General features: G+C 37.7%; 2 protein-coding genes across 2 annotated transcripts; both read right to left on the bottom strand.

The window, feature by feature from the left end:
• Positions 1–230: 230 nt before the first annotated feature.
• On the bottom strand, positions 231–10725 carry LOC113655106 (myosin heavy chain, fast skeletal muscle-like). The gene is made up of 40 exons (XM_027165413.2): positions 10692–10725; positions 10095–10313; positions 9859–10002; positions 9504–9660; positions 9373–9400; positions 9176–9284; positions 8985–9077; positions 8809–8872; positions 8623–8721; positions 8438–8541; positions 8224–8362; positions 7958–8076; positions 7719–7868; positions 7459–7629; positions 7072–7372; positions 6915–6979; positions 6748–6835; positions 6525–6642; positions 6315–6438; positions 6085–6221; positions 5639–5894; positions 5277–5519; positions 4999–5175; positions 4766–4911; positions 4575–4665; positions 4000–4389; positions 3775–3901; positions 3493–3611; positions 3007–3203; positions 2745–2928; positions 2473–2638; positions 2253–2377; positions 1821–2129; positions 1539–1742; positions 1308–1433; positions 1052–1222; positions 816–920; positions 642–737; positions 398–529; positions 231–260 (listed from the first exon to the last, which is right to left on the bottom strand). Exons 2-40 carry the CDS (start codon positions 10299–10301, stop codon positions 246–248), a joined length of 5796 nt encoding a protein of 1931 aa, XP_027021214.2. The 5' UTR covers positions 10302–10313; positions 10692–10725; the 3' UTR covers positions 231–245.
• A 3263-nt stretch (positions 10726–13988) lies between these two features.
• Positions 13989–24663, bottom strand: LOC113655160 (myosin heavy chain, fast skeletal muscle-like). The gene is made up of 41 exons (XM_027165506.2): positions 24560–24663; positions 24115–24153; positions 23746–23964; positions 23510–23653; positions 23156–23312; positions 23025–23052; positions 22827–22935; positions 22609–22701; positions 22435–22498; positions 22249–22347; positions 22064–22167; positions 21850–21988; positions 21584–21702; positions 21345–21494; positions 21085–21255; positions 20698–20998; positions 20541–20605; positions 20374–20461; positions 20151–20268; positions 19941–20064; positions 19711–19847; positions 19262–19517; positions 18900–19142; positions 18622–18798; positions 18389–18534; positions 18198–18288; positions 17623–18012; positions 17398–17524; positions 17116–17234; positions 16816–17012; positions 16553–16736; positions 16281–16446; positions 16061–16185; positions 15629–15937; positions 15324–15527; positions 15093–15218; positions 14837–15007; positions 14601–14705; positions 14422–14517; positions 14176–14307; positions 13989–14072 (listed from the first exon to the last, which is right to left on the bottom strand). Exons 3-41 carry the CDS (start codon positions 23950–23952, stop codon positions 14052–14054), a joined length of 5802 nt encoding a protein of 1933 aa, XP_027021307.2. The 5' UTR covers positions 23953–23964; positions 24115–24153; positions 24560–24663; the 3' UTR covers positions 13989–14051.
• Between the last annotated feature and the right edge of the window lie 1479 nt (positions 24664–26142).

Raw genomic sequence — 26142 nt, 5'->3', positions numbered from 1 at the left:
ACATGTTCTGTCATGTTTTTTCAGATTTTATACTGGTTGGAATGATCCAGTAATATCTATTTTGTATACCTGATCAGGAAATAGGTTTTTATATTTACTTATTCAGTATGATCTCTGATAAAATAATTTTATTGACAAGAATAGCAAAAACTACTGATTAATTATATACATTTTTATTTAATATTGAATGGAAATCTTATTTCTACTATATAGTCATATTTTATAACTGCAGCAGAATCTTGCTTTTACTCTTCTTTGGCCTGTGGAACAAAAAAAGGGAAAATAATTTAACTTCTATATGTTAATTAAAATTCCACACCTAAACATAATTCAATAGTTTTAAGAAAAATGTAAAAATTCACTTTTACATTCAAATTTAAAAAAATTCTTTACTGACCTTTCCACTATCACGACTCTTAGCCCTGAGCTTATTGACTTGGGACTCAGCAACGTCAGCACGCTCTTCAGCTTCCTCTAAATCATGCTGCACCTTCCTGAGCTTGGAAAGGTGGGCATTAGCCTGTTCCTCCTGAAAACAAACAGTTGTAGGACATATGTGATATTGTCCAGACACTTGTTCTGGACAAAGGCCTAGCATATTCATTGATCTGCATTACAATGCTTGGGCAAAAATATCTTACCACTTCCTCAGACTGTCTCTTATAGGCCTTGACCTTCAACTGCAGCTTATCAACCAGATCTTGCAGTCTGGCAATGTTTTTCTTGTCCTCCTCTGTCTGTGAATTTCAAAATTTTTTTAATTAGATTGCATTGAAATGTTAGTGATCTTATCATTTGACACACTTTATACATACTTGGTAGGTGAGCTCCTTCACTCTCCTCTCATATTTGCGGACACCCTTAACAGCCTCGACTCCACGTCTCTGTTCAGTATCAACTTCATTCTCCAGCTCACGTACCTGAAAGAGTCCATGGACAAAACATTGAGACGTTCCTTGCAATAGGAATTCTGTTCTGTATCCGAAATGGGGAACTGGAACATGAAAACATTGGGAAGCTTTTGAGTTAAAAAATAGCCTTCAAGTCGTACCCTGGACTCCAGTTTCTGAAGTTGTTTCTTTCCTCCCTTCATGGCCAGATTCTCAGCCTCATCCAGGCGGTGCTGGAGGTCCTTGACTGTAACCTCCAGGTTTTTCTTCATCCTTTCCAGATGAGCACTAGTGTCCTGCTCCTTCTTCAATTCCTCAGCCATCATCGCAGCCTATTGTAATATTGCAAGATTATTTTTCTACCTGATGCTTTACAACTGATTAGCAATATGTAATATAAATTGTACCAATACACACATCTGTGATAGCTTTCTTGGCCTTCTCCTCTGCATTTCTTGCTTCCTGCACAGTGTCCTCAACCTCACTTTGGACTTGAACAAGATCAGCCTCCAGCTTCTTCTTAGTGTTCAGCAGACTTGTGTTCTGCAGAGAAAATACGTAGGAAATTATTATCCTTTATATATTCTTACCACATATATTCTTACCAGTCATACATATTTTAAAGAAACAAGTTGATTTAAAAAATACCTGAGAGTGCAGCAAGCCAACACGCTCACTAGCATCAACCAGCTCCTGTTCTGCCACTTTGCGGCATCTCTCTGTCTGTTCAAGGGCAGCTCTTAGCTCCTCAATCTCAGCCAGCATAAGAGTGTTTCTGCGCTCCACCATGGCCACTTGCTCTTTCATGTCCTCTTGTCCTCTCAAAGCATCATCAAGGTGCAGTTGGGCATCCTGAAAGCAAAAACAAGCTTCATTTATAGATCATCAGACACATGTGGAACACTGAATTGTACTAATTTGATATCACACCTTGAGTTGTCCCTGGACATTCCTCAGCTGTTTCTGTGCCTCAGAAGCTTGGCGATTGGCATGGCTGAGCTGAATTTCCATCTCATTGAGATCTCCCTCCATCTTCTTCTTAATTCTCAGAGCATCATTCCTGCTCCTAACTTCAGAATCCAGAGTACTCTGCATTGACTCAATCACCCTCTGGCTGTTCCTCTTGATTTGCTCAATCTCTTCATCCTTCTCACCAAGCTTCCTGTCAATCTCACTCTTAACCTGGTTAAGCTCAAGTTGGACACGGAGAATCTTTGACTCTTCATGCTCCAGTGTGCCCTGCAAATACATTGAAACAGAAGTAAGACATGATCAGTTTTAGGGTGAAAAACAAGTTGCTGACAAAAAAAATTTGAATTGGTATCAATTGTCCTCATGTGTACTATTATCTGTCTACAGTACCTCAGCCTCCTCCAGAGCAGTCTGGATCTCAGCCTTCTCAGTCTCTACTGTTTTCTTGGCCTTCTCAAGCTCATGGATGCTCTTTCCAGTTTCACCAATTTGTTCAGTCAGGTCTGAGATCTCCTCTGTTCACAAATTGTTGGAAAATTGTAAATTGTGGTCACAACTAAGATAAAAAAACATGTTAACATTCAATGAAATAGTTCAGAGTGTGACATACGCTGCAGATTCTTGTTCTCCCTCTTGAGTGTTTCGAGGTGGTCAAGAGCTTCCTCATAGGAGTTCTTCATCTTGAACAACTCAGTGCTCAGACCACGAGCCTCCTTTTGGGCTCCTTCCAGTTCAGCCTGACCCTCCTCATATTTCTGCTTCCATTCTGCAAGGACCTTTAAGACAGAAGCAACACAGATTTTGTAAAATCTCGTATGAAGACACCAAACAGAAATGTAAAACGTATTAATTACATCTCAGTAAATAAATTAGACAGATTACCTTATCAAAGTTCCTCTGCTTCTTGTCAAGGTTGGCAGCCAAGGAATTGGCTCTTTCCACATCAATCATGAGATCCTCCACCTCACCCTGCAGTCTCTGCTTGGTCTTTTCCAGAGAGGCACACTTGGAGTTCACAGCCTCAATTTGTTCCTCAGCCTCCTGCAGACGCTGTGTCAACTTCTTTCTGTTAAGCATTCAATTTTGTTTTAGATATGATTTTGAACTGTTTTTTCAGTATCATGAAATTTTGTTTTGAACATACTTGGATTCCTCAAGTTCCTCAGTGCGCTGGATAGCATCAGTTTCATATTTATTTCTCCACTGAGCAACTTCGCTGTTGGCCTTAGACATTCCACGTTGTAATTCAGCCTTTGCCTCCTGCTCCTCCTCAAACTGCTCTCTGAGGAGATCACAATCATGACGTGCAGACTGCAAACCATGGGCCAGGGCATTCTTCGCCTGTGGGAAAAAGTATAAGTTGTTTACTATTCTTCATAAATACATATGAGGGATGTGGTAGCTCAGTGGCTAGGGTGTTGGGTTACTGATCGGAAGGTCATGGGTTCGAACCCCTGGTCCACCAAGCTGCCACTGCTGGGCCCCTGAGCAAGGCCCTTAACCCTCAGTTGCTCAGTTGTAAGTCACTCTGGATAAGGGTGTCTGCTAAATGCCGTAAATGTAAATGTAAATATCACCTGTGTATCAAGCTTAATGTATATGATGTGATAGAATTTCATTACAAGTTTACCTTAACCTCCTCCTCCATCTGTCTCTTAAGCTCCTCAATTTGCTGAGTGAATGCCTGCTTGCCTCTGGCCAGCTGAGAAATCAAAGCTTCCTTCTCTTCCAGTTGACGTGAAAACTCACCTGTTTGATTGCAGATTAGATGTTAAACTAAAGCAAGTCTTGTAGAGAAATGGTGGTAGTGTCTTCAGTTCATAATGTGATAAAAGGCTAATTTTGGTGCATATAAGAATGTTATTTTACTCTAATTTACAACATATTACAAAGAGACATGAAGACTTCTTACCATTTTCAGTTTGTAGTCTTGCTTTTTGAACACTGATGTCATTAACCTGGCGTGCATTCTCATCATTCTTTGTCTTGACCTCACTCAGTTGGTCCTCAAGGGTACGGCACATCTTTTCAAGATTTGCCTATAGAAAAAATTTGTATTAGTTAATTGAACTGGAATAATCAGTAAACCTAATAATTATTACCCATTGAAGGAACATTAAATTAAATTATTTTCAACCTTAGCTTTAGCAACAGCTTCCATGTTGCTGGAAAGATCATCAATCTCCATTTTGTATTCACTCTTCTCTTTTTCAAGTTTCTGCTTGACTCTCTGCAGGTTGTCAATTTGTTCTCCCAGCTCTGCCACGCTGTCAGACTGCTTTTTGCGGAGGGCAGCAGCAGTTGCTTCATGCTGCAAAGTGGCTTCTTCAAGATCACGACGCAGCTTCTGGAACTCAGCCTCTCGCTTCTTGTTCATCTCAATCTGAGCTGCAGTTGCTCCACCAGCCTCCTCAAGTCTCTCACTGATCTCCTCAAGTTCTCTGGAGAGATCAGATCTCTGCTTCTCAACCTTGGCACGAGCAGCACGCTCAGCCTCAATCTCTTCTTCCAGCTCCTCAATACGGGCCTATTATTGAAAGAAGACCACACATTTGTGAAGAACCGTATAATTAAGTAGAGGTACTTTAGACACACCTTGTCAGCACACTTACATTTGGTTCTGTATCACCTACAAGATGGGAACTACAGTATGAGTTCTCAATTGATTTTACTATTATATGCAATAGAGTATGAAAGAAAATCTTTAAATACCTGAAGCTCCTTGATCTTCTTCTGATGCTGAGCACCAAGAGATTGTTCATCCTCAATCTTGCTAAGAAGCTGGCTTATTTCAAAGTCTTTCCTGAGAGAATTGAACAGTAACATTTTCAACATACAAGATAGAAGGTAGATTTATTTATTTCAAATGCGTTGATGGACTTTCTTATTTGCTATATACTTACTTTTTCAGCTTCTCCTCAGACTGCTGCTTGTCATTCTCCAGGTCCATGATGGATTCCTGAGCCAGTTTTAAGTCTCCCTCAAGCTTTCTCTTAGCTCTCTCTAGATCCATGCGGAGTTTCTTCTCTTGCTCAAGAGAACCTTCCAGCTGTGAATATAAAATATTTCTTTAGGTAACTTCTGCGGAATCACCTTTTTAGCAAGCAGTTTTGCAATTCTGTATCAAGTTGCTCACATCATCCACTTGCTGTTCAAGCTTAGTCTTAGATTTTGTTAGAGTGTTGACTTTGTCCTCCTCTGCCTGAAGATCATCAAGGGTCTGCTGATGTGCCTCTTGGAGGGCCTTCTTCTCTTTTGTGAGTTTGGCAATGCTCTCATCTTGAGCTGTCATCTCTTCTGTGAGGTTCTTAACCTGCATTTGTGAGAACACAATTACTTTACTTGTAGACAATTGATTAATTAGATAAACAGTGGCAATAGTTAATTTTTTGCTGTCTGAAATAAAGTAAAGACCTTATTTTCTGTGGCATGTTTCTCCTTTTCTACTTTAGCCAAGGTAAGTTCCAAGTCATCAATGTCCTTCTTCAGCTCAGAGCACTCGTCTTCCAGCTTCCTCTTCTTTGCGGTCAGCTCAGCATTGATCTCCTCCTCATCTTCCAGTCTCTCAGTTGTCTCTTTGAGTTTAGCTTCAAGCTGGATTTTGCTCTTAATTAGACCCTCACATCTCTCCTCAGCATCTGAGAGATTCTCAGATTCCTATTTATAGTGCAAGAAAGACTCACAGTAGATAAACTAACAATATGGATGTAAAATGAACGTAGACATTGAACTGATATTTTATATTCATAACTAAATTTACTTAAAGAAATTCTTACAGATGCAACTTGAAGTTGCAGGTCATTCTTCTCTTGAAGCAGTGCCACCATCTTTTCTTCAAGCTCCTTCTTTTTGGCCTCAGCCTTGGCAAGATCTTCCTTGCATTTTGCGAAGTCCTCTTTCATGGTGACCAGCTCCTTCTCAGTTTCAGCACTCTTCAGAAGGGGCTTGATCTTGTAGTACACCTTCATCCATGGCCAATGTTTAACATTCATAAATGAGCGGATGTTGTACTGTATGGTGTCAATGGCCGACCTTGAGAATAGAAATGGTTTCTTGTCTACAGTTTGTCTGAATTCATATCTTATTTAAATGTTATTGTTATCAACATAAAAAAAACGTTTTTTTGGCAAATAATACAATTTTAATTAACACATATACATCGATAAACATTTATTTACATTCCTAGTTTAAAACAGTTTCTGGTGACAACATTATAAAATACCTCCTCTCCATCATTTTCACAAACTCTCTTCTCATGAGGTAACCACGGCAAAGAGCCTGAGTCATTGTGACCAGAGAAGCCAGTTTTTCATCTCGCATCTCTTCAAGAACACCCAGCAAACCAGCTTTGAAGAACACCTGGAATAAATGGCAGGATTTATATTATTTGGACCTCAATTTCTTTACATTTACAGAGAAAAATATAGTATTAAGAGCTTTTTTTATATTCACCTTAGTGTGTCCAAATCTATACTGGTCATGGTCAATGTCGATGGATCCCAGAAGTTTCTCACAGGCCTTCTTGTTATCAATAAACTGGCCTTCAGGAATAACACTGGCATTCAGCACTTTGTATCTGTAAGAATAGATAAGTATTTATCTCAACATTTCAAGACAAGAAAAAAAATGTAGACACAAATAATATTATGGAGTTTTTTGTACCTTTGCTTGAAGTCACCATAGAGGATTCTGCTGGGGAATCCCTTTCTGCAGATTCTGATACCCTCCAGCACACCGTTACATCTCAGCTGGTGGATAACCAGAAAGTTCTCCATAAGACCTGATAAAGACAAGAAGAGAAGTCACTCATGGTGTAATGAAGTCAACAGAATTTTTTGTTTGCTCGGCTCACAGTGAATCTACTGAGAATTCTTTCAAAATTTACCTGGAGTCTTAGATTCATTTGGAATCAGGCAACGCACAAAGTGAGGATGTGTGCTCCTCAAGTTGGTCATCAACTTGCCCAAGTTCTCCTGTGTAGTAAACCTATTATTTATAATTGCATCTAAAATATAATTGCATTGATCATAATGAACTGTAAGTGTAACAAACCCTGAACTGTGAGGACACAGTCTGCATGGAACCACCCTTCTTCTTGCCTCCCTTCTTTCCAGTATCTGGATATTTTAAAAATTATAATCACAATTACATTCTTAAGCATAAAACTAAATAATTAGTGTAAGTATGTCTTTTAAATGAATGAAAGTACCCTCAACAACAGGTGGGTAAAGGGTAGCAAGCAGTTTAACAGAAGACTTCTGGTACAGCTGCACAACAGATTCATTCAGTGGGTCCTTGTTCTTTTCCAGCCAGCCAGATATGTTGTAGTCCACAGTACCAGCATAGTGAACCAGGGAGAAGTGGGCCTCAGCTTTGCCTTTGGCAGGTCTGGGTTTCTGGAAAGCGTTGCACTTGCCAAGATGCTGATCATACAGCTTGTTCTTGAAGCTGGTGTCAGTAGCCTTGGGGAACATGCACTCTTCTTCCAGGATGGAGAAGATGCCCATTGGCTGTTACAATAAAGAACATTAGTTTTGAAGATACATTGCAGATGTTGCAAATGTACAAAGCATAATAACCTTCATGGATACCACACCTTCTCAATAAGTTCAATGCAAGCAGCCAAGTCCATGCCGAAGTCAATGAACTCCCAAACAATGCCCTCCTTCTTGTACTCCTCTTGCTCCAGGACAAACATGTGGTGGTTGAAGAACTGTTGAAGTTTCTCATTGGTGAAGTTGATGCACAACTGCTCCATGCTGTTAAACTGAAAAGATGGAAGAGAACCCTCTGTAGGTATTCAATATGATTCAAACAAATTTTTAGGTGAACATTTAACACAAACATATCACATACATCAAAGATTTCAAATCCAGCAATGTCCAGCACACCAATGAAGAACTGCCTGGCTTGTTTGGTGTCCAACATCTGGTTGATGCGTATGACCATCCACAAGAACATCCTTTCATAGATGGATTTGGCCAGTGCGCTCACAGAGTTATATACCTGTAAGTACAGATGTTTATCAATTTCCTTTAACTTCCTTACAATGTGCCCGATTTACAAAATGCTCTTTAATACTTTGGATTACATACCTGTGGTACAGTCTGTCCCTTTGTCACAAATTCATTTCCAACCTTCACTCTGGGGTAGCACAAGGCCTTTAGCATATCCGCTGAGTTCAAACCCAGAAGGTAGGCGACTTTGTCAGCCTCTGTTAATAGTAGCAAATTTACATGTTATACATACACCTTAATATAAGCAAGACAAAAAGAATATGCCTAAGATTTTCTGGGTTTTGACTCACAGAACCAGAGCATTCATGCTTGAGACAATTATAAAAATTGAAGATGAGTCTTACCCTCTGTGCCATCAGGCTCAGCCTGCTCCTCACGCTGCTTCTGCTTGAACTTCATGTTACCATGATGAAGCACAGCTCCAGTGAATTTGTAGATGCTCATTTTCTCTTCATTACTGAAGCCCAGGATGTCAATAGCAGTCTGTAAATGAATGACAGTTGTTAAAGCCATAAGGATTTATAAAGTACTTCAATACAATTAGCAAGAATCCCTTACATCTGTGGCAATCAGTTCCTCTTTATCATTAATGCTTGGCACTGTGATCTGACCCTGACTGCACATGGGGAAGTCGTATGGGTTGGTAGTTATGAGTGTCATTTCTGTGGAGCAAGGACAGAGGTTAAACAAAATTCTGGCTAGTGTACGCTGTGCAAAGTGTAAATGTATATTATATTCTTTACCAATCAGCTCAGGCTTTTCATTGGTCATCATCTGGTAAAAGATGTGGTATCCTCTCTCATCAGAAAGCTGGAATGTTACTCTAGACTTCTCCAGCAGATCTGTTAGGACAAAGTTGCATGTTATAAATAAAAGCTACTGTAGGCTTGTAGAACTACCATCAGTGATGTAACATGTAATCAACTTACATGTCTCAATGTCAGCACTAGCCAGTTTGCCCGATGTGCCAAAATGAATTCTGATAAATTTACCCTGTTTAAAAAACAAATAATTAAATGTCAATTTCATCAGAACTGATACAACCAACAGCAATTTATATAATAGTTTTGGTGAAATATGTTGCGCTGAATAGATTTAAACTTACAAAACGAGAAGAGTTGTCATTTCTCACAGTCTTAGCATTACCATAGGCCTCAAGCAGTGGATTGGCTGCAATGATCTGGTCTTCAAGAGATCCCTGAAACATTCATTTCAACTTTTAACTTAAAACCTAAAACCTCAAAACCCCTGGCTTAAAAAATAGTGCCCTGAAGACCAAATGGATTTGGTTCATACCTGCATTTTGCTGGAAGATTCCTTCTTCTTGTCACCATGCATTGCAACTGTGGCAAAGTACTGGATGACACGTTTGGTATTCACAGTCTTTCCAGCACCAGATTCTCCACTGGTTTAGATGAAATAAAATGATTACTGAAACTAAAATGAGAATTCTAATCATTTTTGTATGTACTCATGTACTAAAAGGTACTTACGTAATCAGAACAGACTGGTTCTCCCTATCTGTGAGATAAAAATCAGATTCAATTTCATTGATAAATTTTAATTAAAAGAGTAGGAAAATTTCATAATAAATTTATTATTTGAATAGTTAAATGTGTCTTACCAGTAAGCATAAACTGATAGGCATTGTCAGACACAGAGAAGATGTGAGGTGGAGCTTCCATGCGCTTTTTGCCTCTATAGGCAGCCACCACTTCTGCATCATATACTGGGAGCCACTTGTAGGGGTTCACAGTAGCACAGAAAAGTCCAGAGTAGGTCTGAAGTAGATATGACAGGGAAGAATACATACAAGAGTTACTAAAGAAATTATGCAATCCTATCTGGTCAGCCACCCTTGTGATCACTCGAACTTTCAAAGTTTATAGTAAGAAATCATCTCTTTTTTTTTTTTACTAATGTGGGTGTTTGTAGAGTAGTGTAATTATTATTTAGTGTTGTACTATTGTTTATCTTACGTAGATCATCCATGCTGCGTAACGCTCTTTGAGGTTATACAACACAGAGGCTTCATTGAGGTGAGTCATCATGGCCATGTCCTCAATCTTATCAAACTTAGGAGGATTCATGGGGTAGACATCATCCTCCTTAACCGTTCTTGTCTGTAAGATAATCAAATAATGCACATTTAGTGTGAATGATCCGTGTATAATATTATGAGTTAGTGATTCGATTTTTCAGCTTCAATTCTTACCTCCTTGTTCAGAAGCAATTCAACAGTGACTTTGCCACCTTCTCTGCTCTTGATTGTACCCTTAAGGTACAGCTCTTTGTCATCAGCTACATAGCAGGCTGCCTTTGCATCAAAGGGCATGTTTTGTGCCTCAATTCTCTCCTTCTCTGGCTTACGGAGGTAAATGGCAGCTTTGCCGTAAGCGGCCATCTCTGCGTCTGTGCTCATGGTGGCAGTTTTCTGTAATAATGACACACAAAGTTAATAAAATTAATTAAATTAAATGTATCTTTTGTTGCAATTTTAACATCTATATTTTTTAAATATTATTGTATATGCGGTGATGAATTTTTGTGTGTAGCATTCAAATACTTTGAAGTATAGATCAATGTTCTTTCTTTTACAGCTTATTCCAAAATTATGATTCTAATTTTGCATAAATTACAGTACGGTAAAGATGTTTATTATTAAATCCTAATTCTTTATTTCTTTTAAATAAGAAGCGATTAGAGAGTGTCATATACTACTTAAAAGTAGTATATGACCCTCCTAAATTCCTTCTTTTTAACAACTAGTACAGTTTCTTTATATAGTGATTGTCATCTCTGTTTGAATTACCTTCCTGTGCTTTCACAGGTGTCAAATCACAGATCTGTAAAACAAACAATGATTAATGTATTTGAATATATGAAATTAGATTAAACATATGTAACTAACAAGTGTTTACAACAGGGTTCCATATGTTATTTCAAAGTTTAAATTCAGATTCATTTCAATGGATTTTGAACATTCAGCTCAACGTATTATATGGGCATGTATGCAAAATGCATCATATTACTTGTATAATCACCTTGGTTTTATTTAAATCTTAAATTTTAAAGTTGCAGTAGTTCCATCATTGATCCATAAATTTTTTGAATTACACAAATAATGTAATTCTTCTACAGAATAAATACAGAATAATTCAATTGCATCTTACCACACACAGGAACTTTGCCAGACTCCTATACTTCTTGTTCTATCTGACAGCTACTTATATTAGTTGTGTTCTGCAAGCCAAGCAGAAGATATATATGTCCAGACTAATAAGGCTTGGATGCTAGCCAAAGAATCAATCTCAAAAAAACACTTGATGGCAGCAATCCCATTGTGGACATAAAAGTATTTTACTTAAATATTTGAATATTCTTTTAAAACAGAATTGACCTTCTAAAAGTAGAATGGTAGTATGATTTTGAATGGTAGTATGATCTTTGTACATTTTTTTTTATTGGTTTAAATATGGATATCCTGTTAAAATGGTCATGACTGATGAATCTTCACAGCTTATATGTTTGGTATATGATTTATATAATATATAACAGTGAGCATAAATCACTAATTTTATGGTGAAAAAATGTTTAATGCACTGCTTGTAATTTATCTCAAGTAGAATTTCACATGTCAACATATGTATGTCACTCTGTGAAACCTGAACCCAGGATGAGTGTTCATAAACCATTTAAGGAAATGCGGCCATGAGTTACATGTCATGTGTTTGGTTCATATTTCATCTGCCTGCATTTCCATAGCCTCTTGTGCCACACTCACCATTTATTAAATTAGTATGTTACTAAATGCAGATGTGTGAAAAATTACCAAGCTAATAACCTTGCCAGGTTTAGAAATTTGAACTCCCCTGGTATATGTGTTTATGACATACAGTGAACAAAATGGTGTTCTAAAGTTGTGTGTACATGCCACATGCTCCTAAAATAATTAACCTGTCACCTTAAGCACACATGCCATATATTTTATTTTATTGCTATGTTACGTTTTCGTTACAGTTATTAACAATTTATCGAATCACTCCATATCTTTTACCTTGCTCAAATCACCTCATTAGACAAAGGGCTGCAATCGTATAAAATATTATTGTGTAAAAAAGCTTGAATCAGAACAGAATTATTAATCAAATGGCTTGTATCCAGATAGTACTGCTGCATGTTACAAAGGGTACAAAACCTCTGTAAATGAAATCTGCTCGAAATCTGCTCATATAAATACATAATTCAATGTATGCCAAACAGTTGATGGGCAAATTTAATTTGAAATAATTTCAAAGTGTCTATTAATATATTCATTTCTACCACTTATCCGAACTTCTCAGGTCTTGGCTCAGGCATCATCGGGCATCGAGGCAGGATACACCCTGGAAGGAGTGCCAACCCATCGCAGGACACACACACACTCATTCACTCACACACTACGGACAATTTTCCAGAGAAGCCAATCAACCTACCATGCATGTCTTTGGACCGGGGGAGGAAACCGGAGTACCCAGAGGAAACCCCTGAGGCACGGGGAGAACATGCAAACTCCACACACAAGGCGGAAGGCGGGAATCGAACCCCCAACCCTGAAGGTGTAGGCTAAATAGGCTAAAGGTATTTGGAATCTCCAAGAGTTTAGCGTAAGCTGTCATCGACAGCAATTTGCTGGAATTCTGCCATTTTTTCTGACAGAACATGTGTAACAGACATTTAAGTTCAGTTCATAAATTAAATATTATAGGTCAGGCCCTAAAACTTTTTGTTGTCATTAAGCCATTTTGTTACAACAAATGCTTAGGATTTTTTTTAGGAAGATTTTACAGTTTCTAAAGATTTTAAATAGCAGGCACACTTGGTAGTTGAATGGACCCCAGGATTAACTGATTCAAATATGTCTGACGCTTGAATGGTTGGCATGAAAACCACTGCCCAGAATGAAACCAGTGCAGCCACACTGGTGGGATTTATGTGCACCAGTGCATTTTTCATTACAATACCAAAATAGCATAATACTGCTTTTTTTATGCTTCACTAATGGGATGCAAATTAAAACCTTTACCTCTTTCCTTAATGCATAGCACTAATCATTATGTCCAAAGAGTTATGTTTATTATTTCATCATATGTTGATCACCTGCAAAGTTTAATCTTTTTTTCATGGTGGTTTAGGAATAGGGGCTTCTTTATTTCGAAACAACCTTCAAGGCCATGGCCATTTGGGACTCTAATGAGTTTGGTTAATAATAGGCCCAGTCACCACACTACCATGCATGTACAGTAGGTTGTTTAACTTGAAATAGGCTAATGGATGTCTCACAAAGGATGCCATGTTGGAGATTATTGGCTCAATGTCTACAGCAATGGGATTAAGCCTGAGATGCAGTTGTATAAATATATCCAATATACAATGTACTGTACAATAGAGCTTGTACAGTTTTGCAACCAATCATCCACTGCAACCCTGCTAGTCGGTTGACAGAAAGAAACTCTGTGCTGTATTCTATTTAGGGATGGCATGGTGGTGCCAATAATTTCAGGAAAAAGGTTTTGTAGCAAATTGCATTATTTAGAAATGCTTAAAAACAAACATTCATGAAAATACATTGTGTCTAATGATGAGTTAAATTAAAACTATAGAATCTCCATTGGTTTTAGGGTCAATGTGCAGTTCATTGCATTGTTTAATTCATTTTCTGTTTTGCTCATTGTCTTTACAGTACGCCTATAGCAATTTAAAGACAGGCATATAGCCATCCAATGTAAATGACTATGGCTAATCACCACAAATAATAATCATCCTAGCTTATGACTGCTGCTAGTTTTAAACAAATTTAATCCATTTGACATGGATTATAAGTTTATTTCTAAGATAATTGTAGTCTTAAGGCATTATCTGGCATAAGGGTCTTTTTGCAGATATTTAAATGTAAAACTTGTGTTAATCTTGTGGACATTATAAGCTATCAATTTAACATCCCAGTCGGGACTTTCCACTGTCATCTGTTGGTTAGCATACAATTGTCTTACTTTGAGATGTTTGGCACACTTTATGTCACAACCGACTATTATTGCAGGTATTTTAGAAATAAAAGATACAAGTATAGTTTCTTGCATAACACCTTTATTCAAAGTTACTTTCCACAAATAAAACATTACAAAGTTGGTGATTACTCTGCTGATTCTTTGCCCTAAAAAACAAAAAAGAGTGATTACGGCATGTGTAGTAATAGTATCTGTCTCATTAGCTTTTAAACATAACGTAAATATTTCTTATCATTTTAAAAAAATTACCTTTCCAGCATCACGACTCTTAGCACGGAGCTTGTTGACTTGAGACTCAGAAATGTCAGCACGCTCTTCAGCCTCCTCCAGATCATGCTGCACCTTCCTAAGCTTGGACAGGTGGGCATTGGCCTGTTCCTCCTGAAAATAAAAAATTGTTACAGATTAAATGCTTCATGGTATTTTAGGAATGACTCCTAATTAAGGCCTTAACTAGGCCTTCCTAATTAATATGCATAGGCAGATTTATCTCACCGCCTCCTCAGACTGCCTCTTGTAGGCCTTGACCTTCAGCTGCAGCTTATCAACCAGATCTTGCAGCCTGGTAATATTCTTCTTGTCCTCCTCAGTCTGCAATATGACAAAATATTTTATTAGTTTTGTTTTAGTAGTTTACATTTATTGTGTAATTATTTGACACACTTTATACATACTTGGTAGGTGAGCTCCTTCACTCTCCTCTCATATTTGCGGACACCCTTAACAGCCTCGACTCCACGTCTCTGTTCAGTATCAACTTCATTCTCCAGCTCACGTACCTGAAAGAGTCCATGGACAAAACATTGAGACGTTCCTTGCAATAGGAATTCTGTTCTGTATCCGAAATGGGGAACTGGAACATGAAAACATTGGGAAGCTTTTGAGTTAAAAAATAGCCTTCAAGTCGTACCCTGGACTCCAGTTTCTGAAGTTGTTTCTTTCCTCCCTTCATGGCCAGATTCTCAGCCTCATCCAGGCGGTGCTGGAGGTCCTTGACTGTAACCTCCAGGTTTTTCTTCATCCTTTCCAGATGAGCACTAGTGTCCTGCTCCTTCTTCAATTCCTCAGCCATCATCGCAGCCTATTGTAATATTGCAAGATTATTTTTCTACCTGATGCTTTACAACTGATTAGCAATATGTAATATAAATTGTACCAATACACACATCTGTGATAGCTTTCTTGGCCTTCTCCTCTGCATTTCTTGCTTCCTGCACAGTGTCCTCAACCTCACTTTGGACTTGAACAAGATCAGCCTCCAGCTTCTTCTTAGTGTTCAGCAGACTTGTGTTCTGCAGAGAAAATACGTAGGAAATTATTATCCTTTATATATTCTTACCACATATATTCTTACCAGTCATACATATTTTAAAGAAACAAGTTGATTTAAAAAATACCTGAGAGTGCAGCAAGCCAACACGCTCACTAGCATCAACCAGCTCCTGTTCTGCCACTTTGCGGCATCTCTCTGTCTGTTCAAGGGCAGCTCTTAGCTCCTCAATCTCAGCCAGCATAAGAGTGTTTCTGCGCTCCACCATGGCCACTTGCTCTTTCATGTCCTCTTGTCCTCTCAAAGCATCATCAAGGTGCAGTTGGGCATCCTGAAAGCAAAAACAAATATATATTAAATATTTTTAAAAGCTTCATTTATAGATCATCAGACACATGTGGAACACTGAATTGTACTAATTTGATATCACACCTTGAGTTGTCCCTGGACATTCCTCAGCTGTTTCTGTGCCTCAGAAGCTTGGCGATTGGCATGGCTGAGCTGAATTTCCATCTCATTGAGATCTCCCTCCATCTTCTTCTTAATTCTCAGAGCATCATTCCTGCTCCTAACTTCAGAATCCAGAGTACTCTGCATTGACTCAATCACCCTCTGGCTGTTCCTCTTGATTTGCTCAATCTCTTCATCCTTCTCACCAAGCTTCCTGTCAATCTCACTCTTAACCTGGTTAAGCTCAAGTTGGACACGGAGAATCTTTGACTCTTCATGCTCCAGTGTGCCCTGCAAATACATTGAAACAGAAGTAAGACATGATCAGTTTTAGGGTGAAAAACAAGTTGCTGACAAAAAAAATTTGAATTGGTATCAATTGTCCTCATGTGTACTATTATCTGTCTACAGTACCTCAGCCTCCTCCAGAGCAGTCTGGATCTCAGCCTTCTCAGTCTCTACTGTTTTCTTGGCCTTCTCAAGCTCATGGATGCTCTTTCCAGTTTCACCAATTTGTTCAGTCAGGTCTGAGATCTCCTCTGTTCACAAATTGTTGGAAAATTGTAAATTGTGGTCACAACTAAGATAAAAAAACATGTTAACATTCAATGAAATAGTTCAGAGTGTGACATACGCTGCAGATTCTTGTTCTCCCTCTTGAGTGTTTCGAGGTGGTCAAGAGCTTCCTCATAGGAGTTCTTCATCTTGAACAACTCAGTGCTCAGACCACGAGCCTCCTTTTGGGCTCCTTCCAGTTCAGCCTGACCCTCCTCATATTTCTGCTTCCATTCTGCAAGGACCTTTAAGACAGAAGCAACACAGATTTTGTAAAATCTCGTATGAAGACACCAAACAGAAATGTAAAACGTATTAATTACATCTCAGTAAATAAATTAGACAGATTACCTTATCAAAGTTCCTCTGCTTCTTGTCAAGGTTGGCAGCCAAGGAATTGGCTCTTTCCACATCAATCATGAGATCCTCCACCTCACCCTGCAGTCTCTGCTTGGTCTTTTCCAGAGAGGCACACTTGGAGTTCACAGCCTCAATTTGTTCCTCAGCCTCCTGCAGACGCTGTGCCAACTTCTTCCTGTTAAGCATTCAATTTTGTTTTAGATATGATTTTGTACTGTTTTTTTCAGTATCATGAAATTTTGTTTTGAACATACTTGGATTCCTCAAGTTCCTCAGTGCGCTGGATAGCATCAGTTTCATATTTATTTCTCCACTGAGCAACTTCGCTGTTGGCCTTAGACATTCCACGTTGTAATTCAGCCTTTGCCTCCTGCTCCTCCTCAAACTGCTCTCTGAGGAGATCACAATCATGACGTGCAGACTGCAAACCATGGGCCAGGGCATTCTTCGCCTGTGGGAAAAAGTATAAGTTGTTTACTATTCTTCATAAATACATATCACCTGTGTATCAAGCTTAATGTATATGATGTGATAGAATTTCATTACAAGTTTACCTTAACCTCCTCCTCCATCTGTCTCTTAAGCTCCTCAATTTGCTGAGTGAATGCCTGCTTGCCTCTGGTCAGCTGAGAAATCAAAGCTTCCTTCTCTTCCAGTTGACGTGAAAACTCACCTGTTTGATTGCAGATTAGATGTTAAACTAAAGCAAGTCTTGTAGAGAAATGGTGGTAGTGTCTTCAGTTCATAATGTGATAAAAGGCTAATTTTGGTGCATATAAGAATGTTATTTTACTCTAATTTACAACATATTACAAAGAGACATGAAGACTTCTTACCATTTTCAGTTTGTAGTCTTGCTTTTTGAACACTGATGTCATTAACCTGGCGTGCATTCTCATCGTTCTTTGTCTTGACCTCACTCAGTTGGTCCTCAAGGGTACGGCACATCTTTTCAAGATTTGCCTATAGAAAAAATTTGTATTAGTTAATTGAACTGGAATAATCAGTAAACCTAATAATTATTACCCATTGAATGAACATTAAGTTAAATTATTTTCAACCTTAGCTTTAGCAACAGCTTCCATGTTGCTGGAAAGATCATCAATCTCCATTTTGTATTCACTCTTCTCTTTTTCAAGTTTCTGCTTGACTCTCTGCAGGTTGTCAATTTGTTCTCCCAGCTCTGCCACGCTGTCAGCCTGCTTTTTGCGGAGGGCAGCAGCAGTTGCTTCATGCTGCAAAGTGGCTTCTTCAAGATCACGACGCAGCTTCTGGAACTCAGCCTCTCGCTTCTTGTTCATCTCAATCTGAGCTGCAGTTGCTCCACCAGCCTCCTCAAGTCTCTCACTGATCTCCTCAAGTTCTCTGGAGAGATCAGATCTCTGCTTCTCAACCTTGGCACGAGCAGCACGCTCAGCCTCAATCTCTTCTTCCAGCTCCTCAATACGGGCCTATTTTTGAAAGAAGACCACACATTTGTGAAGAACCGTATAATTAAGTAGAGGTACTTTAGACACACCTTGTCAGCACACTTACATTTGGTTCTGTATCACCTACAAGATGGGAACTACAGTATGAGTTCTCAATTGATTTTACTATTATATGCAATAGAGTATGAAAGAAAATCTTTAAATACCTGAAGCTCCTTGATCTTCTTCTGATGCTGAGCACCAAGAGATTGTTCATCCTCAATCTTGCTAAGAAGCTGGCTTATTTCAAAGTCTTTCCTGAGAGAATTGAACAGTAACATTTTCAACATACAAGATAGAAGGTAGATTTATTTATTTCAAATGCGTTGATGGACTTTCTTATTTGCTATATACTTACTTTTTCAGCTTCTCCTCAGACTGCTGCTTGTCATTCTCCAGGTCCATGATGGATTCCTGAGCCAGTTTTAAGTCTCCCTCAAGCTTTCTTTTAGCTCTCTCTAGATCCATGCGGAGTTTCTTCTCTTGCTCAAGAGAACCTTCCAGCTGTGAATACAAAATATTTCTTTAGGTAACTTCTGCGGAATCACCTTTTTAGCAAGCAGTTTTGCAATACTGTATCAAGTTGCTCACATCATCCACTTGCTGTTCAAGCTTAGTCTTAGATTTTGTTAGAGTGTTGACTTTGTCCTCCTCTGCCTGAAGATCATCAAGGGTCTGCTGATGTGCCTCTTGGAGGGCCTTCTTCTCTTTTGTGAGTTTGGCAATGCTCTCATCTTGAGCTGTCATCTCTTCTGTGAGGTTCTTAACCTGCATTTGTGAGAACACAATTACTTTACTTGTAGACAATTGATTAATTAGATAAACAGTGGCAATAGTTAATTTTTTGCTGTCTGAAATAAAGTAAAGACCTTATTTTCTGTGGCATGTTTCTCCTTTTCTACTTTAGCCAAGGTAAGTTCCAAGTCATCAATGTCCTTCTTCAACTCAGAGCACTCGTCTTCCAGCTTCCTCTTCTTTGCGGTCAGCTCAGCATTGATCTCCTCCTCATCTTCCAGTCTCTCAGTTGTCTCTTTGAGTTTAGCTTCAAGCTGGATTTTGCTCTTAATTAGACCCTCACATCTCTCCTCAGCATCTGAGAGATTCTCAGATTCCTATTTATAGTGCAAGAAAGACTCACAGTAGATAAACTAACAATATGGATGTAAAATGAACATAGACATTGAACTGATATTTTATATTCATAACTAAATTTACTTAATGAAATTCTTACAGATGCAACTTGAAGTTGCAGGTCATTCTTCTCTTGAAGCAGTGCCACCATCTTTTCTTCAAGCTCCTTCTTTTTGGCCTCAGCCTTGGCAAGATCTTCCTTGCATTTTGTGAAGTCCTCTTTCATGGTGGCCAGCTCCTTCTCAGTTTCAGCACTCTTCAGAAGGGGCTTGATCTTGTAGTACACCTTCATCCATGGCCAATGTTTAACATTCATAAATGAGCGGATGTTGTACTGTATGGTGTCAATGGCTGACCTTGAGAATAGAAATGGTTTCTTGTCTACATTTTGTCTGAATTCGTATCTTATTTAAATGTTATTGTTATCAACATAAAAAAAAAAACGTTTTTTTGACAAATAATACAATTTTAATTCACAAATATACATCGATAAACATATATTTACATTCCTAGTTTAAAACAGTTTCTGGTGACAACATTATAAAATACCTCCTCTCCATCATTTTCACAAACTCTCTTCTCATGAGGTATCCACGGCAAAGAGCCTGAGTCATTGTGACCAGAGAAGCCAGTTTTTCATCTCGCATCTCTTCAAGAACACCCAGCAAACCAGCTTTGAAGAACACCTGGAATAAATGGCAGGATTTATATTATTTGGACCTCAATTTCTTTACATTTACAGAGAAAAATAGAGTATTAAGAGCTTTTTTTATATTCACCTTAGTGTGTCCAAATCTATACTGGTCATGGTCAATGTCGATGGATCCCAGAAGTTTCTCACAGGCCTTCTTGTTATCAATAAACTGGCCTTCAGGAATAACACTGGCATTCAGCACTTTGTATCTGTAAGAATAGATAAGTATTTATCTCAACATTTCAAGACAAGAAAAAAAATGTAGACACAAATAATATTATGGAGTTTTTTGTACCTTTGCTTGAAGTCACCATAGAGGATTCTGCTGGGGAATCCCTTTCTGCAGATTCTGATACCCTCCAGCACACCGTTACATCTCAGCTGGTGGATAACCAGAAAGTTCTCCATAAGACCTGATAAAGACAAGAAGAGAAGTCACTCATGGTGTAATGAAGTCAACAGAATTTTTTGTTTGCTCGGCTCACAGTGAATCTACTGAGAATTCTTTCAAAATTTACCTGGAGTCTTAGATTCATTTGGAATCAGGCAACGCACAAAGTGAGGATGTGTGCTCCTCAAGTTGGTCATCAACTTGCCCAAGTTCTCCTGTGTAGTAAACCTATTATTTATACTTGCATCTAAAATATAATTGCATTGATCATAATGAACTGTAAGTGTAACAAACCCTGAACTGTGAGGACACAGTCTGCATGGAACCACCCTTCTTCTTGCCTCCCTTCTTTCCAGTCTCTGTATATTTTAAAAATTATAATCACAATTACATTCTTAAGCATAAAACTAAATAATTAGCGTAAGTATGTCTTTTAAATGAATGAAAGTACCCTCAACAACAGGTGGGTAAAGGGTAGCAAGCAGTTTAACAGAAGACTTCTGGTACAGCTGCACAACAGATTCATTCAGTGGGTCCTTGTTCTTTTCCAGCCAGCCAGATATGTTGTAGTCCACAGTACCAGCATAGTGAACCAGGGAGAAGTGGGCCTCAGCTTTGCCTTTGGCAGGTCTGGGTTTCTGGAAAGCGTTGCACTTGCCAAGATGCTGATCATACAGCTTGTTCTTGAAGCTGGTGTCAGTAGCCTTGGGGAACATGCACTCTTCTTCCAGGATGGAGAAGATGCCCATTGGCTGTTACAATAAAGAACATTAGTTTTGAAGATACATTGCAGATGTTGCAAATGTACAAAGCATAATAACCTTCATGGATACCACACCTTCTCAATAAGTTCAATGCAAGCAGCCAAGTCCATGCCGAAGTCAATGAACTCCCAAACAATGCCCTCCTTCTTGTACTCCTCTTGCTCCAGGACAAACATGTGGTGGTTGAAGAACTGTTGAAGTTTCTCATTGGTGAAGTTGATGCACAACTGCTCCATGCTGTTAAACTGAAAAGATGGAAGAGAACCCTCTGTAGGTATTCAATATGATTCAAACAAATTTTTAGGTGAACATTTAACACAAACATATCACATACATCAAAGATTTCAAATCCAGCAATGTCCAGCACACCAATGAAGAACTGCCTGGCTTGTTTGGTGTCCAACATCTGGTTGATGCGTATGACCATCCACAAGAACATCCTTTCATAGATGGATTTGGCCAGTGCGCTCACAGAGTTATATACCTGTAAGTACAGATGTTTATCAATTTCCTTTAACTTCCTTACAATGTGCCCGATTTACAAAATGCTCTTTAATACTTTGGATTACATACCTGTGGTACAGTCTGTCCCTTTGTCACAAATTCATTTCCAACCTTCACTCTGGGGTAGCACAAGGCCTTTAGCATATCCGCTGAGTTCAAACCCAGAAGGTAGGCGACTTTGTCAGCCTCTGTTAATAGTAGCAAATTTACATGTTATACATACACCTTAATATAAGCAAGACAAAAAGAATATGCCTAAGATTTTCTGGGTTTTGACTCACAGAACCAGAGCATTCATGCTTGACACAATTATAAAAATTGAAGATGAGTCTTACCCTCTGTGCCATCAGGCTCAGCCTGCTCCTCACGCTGCTTCTGCTTGAACTTCATGTTACCATGATGAAGCACAGCTCCAGTGAATTTGTAGATGCTCATTTTCTCTTCATTACTGAAGCCCAGGATGTCAATAGCAGTCTGTAAATGAATGACAGTTGTTAAAGCCATAAGGATTTATAAAGTACTTCAATACAATTAGCAAGAATCCCTTACATCTGTGGCAATCAGTTCCTCTTTATCATTAATGCTTGGCACTGTGATCTGACCCTGACTGCACATGGGGAAGTCGTATGGGTTGGTAGTTATGAGTGTCATTTCTGTGGAGCAAAGACAGAGGTTAAACAAAATTCTGGCTAGTGTACGCTGTGCAAAGTGTAAATGTATATTATATTCTTTACCAATCAGCTCAGGCTTTTCATTGGTCATCATCTGGTAAAAGATGTGGTATCCTCTCTCATCAGAAAGCTGGAATGTTACTCTAGACTTCTCCAGCAGATCTGTTAGGACAAAGTTGCATGTTATAAACAAAAGCTACTGTAGGCTTGTAGAACTAGCATCAGTGATGTAACATGTAATCAACTTACATGTCTCAATGTCAGCACTAGACAGTTTGCCCGATGTGCCAAAATGAATTCTGATAAATTTACCCTGTTTAAAAAACAAATAATTAAATGTCAGTTTCATCAGAAATTATACAACCAACAGCAATTTATAATACTTTTGGTGAAATATGTTGCGCTGAATAGATTTAAACTTACAAAACGAGAAGAGTTGTCATTTCTCACAGTCTTAGCATTACCATAGGCCTCAAGCAGTGGATTGGCTGCAATGATCTGGTCTTCAAGAGATCCCTGAAACATTCATTTCAACTTTTTTACAACATTTAATTTCAAGTAGGTAGAGAAAGAACTTAAAACCCCAAAAACCCCTGCCTTAAAAAATAGTGCCCTGAAGACCAAATGGATTTGGTTCATACCTGCATTTTGCTGGAAGATTCCTTCTTCTTGTCACCCTGCATTGCAACTGTGGCAAAGTACTGGATGACACGTTTGGTATTCACAGTCTTTCCAGCACCAGATTCTCCACTGGTTTAGATGAAATAAAATGATTACTGAAACTAAAATGAGAATTCTAATCATTTTTTGTATGTACTCATGTACTAAAAGGTACTTACGTAATCAGAACAGACTGGTTCTCCCTATCTGTGAGATAAAAATCAGATTCAATTTCATTGATAAATTTTAATTAAAAGAGTAGGAAAATTTCATAATAAATTTATTATTTGAATAGTTAAATGTGTCTTACCAGTAAGCATAAACTGATAGGCATTGTCAGACACAGAGAAGATGTGAGGTGGAGCTTCCATGCGCTTTTTGCCTCTATAGGCAGCCACCACTTCTGCATCATATACTGGGAGCCACTTGTAGGGGTTCACAGTAGCACAGAAAAGTCCAGAGTAGGTCTGAAGTAGATATGACAGGGAAGAATACATACAAGAGTTACTAAAGAAATTATGCAATCCTATCTGGTCAGCCACCCTTGTGATCACTCGAACTTTCAAAGTTTATAGTAAGAAATCATCTCTTTTTTTTTTTACTAATGTGGGTGTTTGTAGAGTAGTGTAATTATTATTTAGTGTTGTACTATTGTTTATCTTACGTAGATCATCCATGCTGCGTAACGCTCTTTGAGGTTATACAACACAGAGGCTTCATTGAGGTGAGTCATCATGGCCATGTCCTCAATCTTATCAAACTTAGGAGGATTCATGGGGTAGACATCATCCTCCTTAACCGTTCTTGTCTGTAAGATAATCAAATAATGCACATTTAGTGTGAATGATCCGTGTATAATATTATGAGTTAGTGATTCGATTTTTCAGCTTCAATTCTTACCTCCTTGTTCAGAAGCAATTCAACAGTGACTTTGCCACCTTCTCTGCTCTTGATTGTACCCTTAAGGTACAGCTCTTTGTCATCAGCTACATAGCAGGCTGCCTTTGCATCAAAGGGCATGTTTTGTGCCTCAATTCTCTCCTTCTCTGGCTTACGGAGGTAAATGGCAGCTTTGCCGTAAGCGGCCATCTCTGCGTCTGTGCTCATGGTGGCGGCTCACTTCAAGGAAATGATATGATATTTTTTTTCATGATGATGAAAAAAACAATACAATATGCATTTTGTAGAAAGCATTAGTTTAATCTGGAATATTGTCTGTGTTGTATTCTCTTCTCAGTAAGACAAAAACTGAATGAGTTTTTAAATTACCTTTCTCTGCTCCTAAGGGTGAAGAATTGTCTAATTAACCTATAAGATAAATTATAATAACAATGATACAGCAATCATAATTAAAAACTTAAAAATAAAGACTGTTAAAGTATAATGTAAGATAATGTATAATGTAATATTCATCCCAACTCAACTCAAGCTTGTTACTTGACACAAGTAACAAAGAACAACACTAAAGAATATACATAATTCCACAGTAAATGTTTAAGCATCATGGTGTGTTAAATATGAGGTAGGTGTGAAGTATGAGGAAGTGAAGTATACTGTATGAGGTCAAATGTAAGTAATGTAAAAGAAATGTAGATTAAAGTGTAAGTGCACAGTCTAAGGTGACTGTGTACAAATATTTGCAATGTCAGGTATTTCAGCAGATTATTTGGGTGTCTATATGTTTAAATTGAGTATAAATGAAAATTCATCTCACCACACTCAAGGACTTGACTGGTCTTCACTGCAGTCTCCCTGTGAGACATACAGCTGCTTATATTGGAATGATTTGGCCAGCTAAGCAAAAGTTATATATGGTCAAGTCACACTAATATGGCTTAGTCAAGAAACAGTAGGTGCTGTTATCTATAGCTTTTTTCTTTTTTTTTCTTTATATAGTTATTTGGTCATTTTTCTGAAAGGTTTCCCACCTCAAAAGTATACATATTAATCTTTGTTAAAGATATTCGTCCACATACACTTAAGTAATATAAACATACACTCAAAGACACAATATGCATTTTGACAGGATGTTGGATTTAAAATTTTATTTATATATATATATATATATATATATATATATATATATATATATATATATATATATATATATATATATATATATATATATATATATAATGTAAGTATAACATAATGTATCTAACATTTTATATATATATATATATGTATATATATATATATACATATATATATATATATATATACACATATATATATATATATATATATATATATATATATATAATATATATATATATAATTATATATCTCTATATACGGTATATGTATATACGTATATATCTGTATATAAAATCTAATATATTATGTATATTTTAGGTATTACAGCCCTTTAATGTTTATTCTTCTCATTTTGCTGGCCTAAAAATACTGATAATAAATTCTGCATCCCATAGTCTAAATCCAATGCTATGACAGTTTTCATTATTTAGATTAATCACATGCTAAGTGAGATTCTACTAATTTGCATGTGTATTCCTTACATTCTTTGTGATATTATTTCTTTCCTAATTCATTTTCTAGGATTCACTGAGATTTCCTTAGATATAAAGGGTTTAATGTAAGATTTTTGGCGGACTACAGCTTCAGCTGTGAAGGATGCCGTAAATCTTTTGATCATGTCCCCTGCCCATTCCATACATGGTGAGAGTGAGGCACCCTGCAGTTGAAAGCATTCTCAGTATTTCACATCTCTCCCATTACAGAACTTGCCTTGTCAGGTAACTGAAGAAGCTCTTGGTTTTATTTTTGGAAGTTGCATACAACGATATACTTTTTTTTTTCCTCACTTATGTTTTTCAGAAATATTATGTTCAATATGCACTGAGTATCTAAATAAACCATAATTTTCGAAATAGAATTAGTCAATTTAAAGGAGTCATATTATCAGGACACAATAATAACAACCCAACCACAGACCTGCTCCTCACATATGGACATAGATATATTTAGATACCACTGTTTGTAGAAGTTTGAATCAATTAAATTTATAGAATATCTGATTATTTTTAATAACATATCATAGCTCTATAATGATAATGCAGTGGAATTTGAGTTTGGATAAATGTTTAACAGTATTTTTACATTACAGAGAAATTATCAGCTGCCTAGAAACTTACTTCTTATATTCTATTGCTGTATGTTGAAATATACTGTGCAAATCTCCTCAAGGTAATATTGAAAAGACATGTCAAATTACCAAAATAGCCTGTCAATATAATTAAGTGTGTAAGGTTAAACCACCAGCCCATGTGTCTGATC

Source organism: Tachysurus fulvidraco, chromosome 26 (genome assembly GCF_022655615.1).
Source record: "Tachysurus fulvidraco isolate hzauxx_2018 chromosome 26, HZAU_PFXX_2.0, whole genome shotgun sequence".
NCBI classification, from domain to species: domain Eukaryota; kingdom Metazoa; phylum Chordata; class Actinopteri; order Siluriformes; family Bagridae; genus Tachysurus; species Tachysurus fulvidraco.
This window is presented reverse-complemented; position numbering and strand designations above follow the sequence as displayed.

Excerpts from the sequence above, each read along its gene's own strand:
- LOC113655106 (XM_027165413.2), bottom strand. The coding sequence starts at position 10,301 with ATGAGCACAGACGCAGAGATGGCCGCTTACGGCAAAGCTGCCATTTAC. Across the intron at positions 9,661-9,858 it reads ACGCAGCATGGATGATCTAC|ACCTACTCTGGACTTTTCTG; the intron begins GTAAGATAAACA and ends TATCTACTTCAG. Across the intron at positions 2,929-3,006 it reads GAGGAACTTGAGGAATCCAA|AAAGAAGTTGACACAGCGTC; the intron begins GTATGTTCAAAA and ends AATGCTTAACAG.
- LOC113655160 (XM_027165506.2), bottom strand. The coding sequence starts at position 23,952 with ATGAGCACAGACGCAGAGATGGCCGCTTACGGCAAAGCTGCCATTTAC. Across the intron at positions 23,053-23,155 it reads CTATCAGTTTATGCTTACTG|ATAGGGAGAACCAGTCTGTT; the intron begins GTAAGACACATT and ends TTTATCTCACAG. Across the intron at positions 20,462-20,540 it reads CTGTGTCCTCACAGTTCAGG|GAGAACTTGGGCAAGTTGAT; the intron begins GTTTGTTACACT and ends TTTACTACACAG.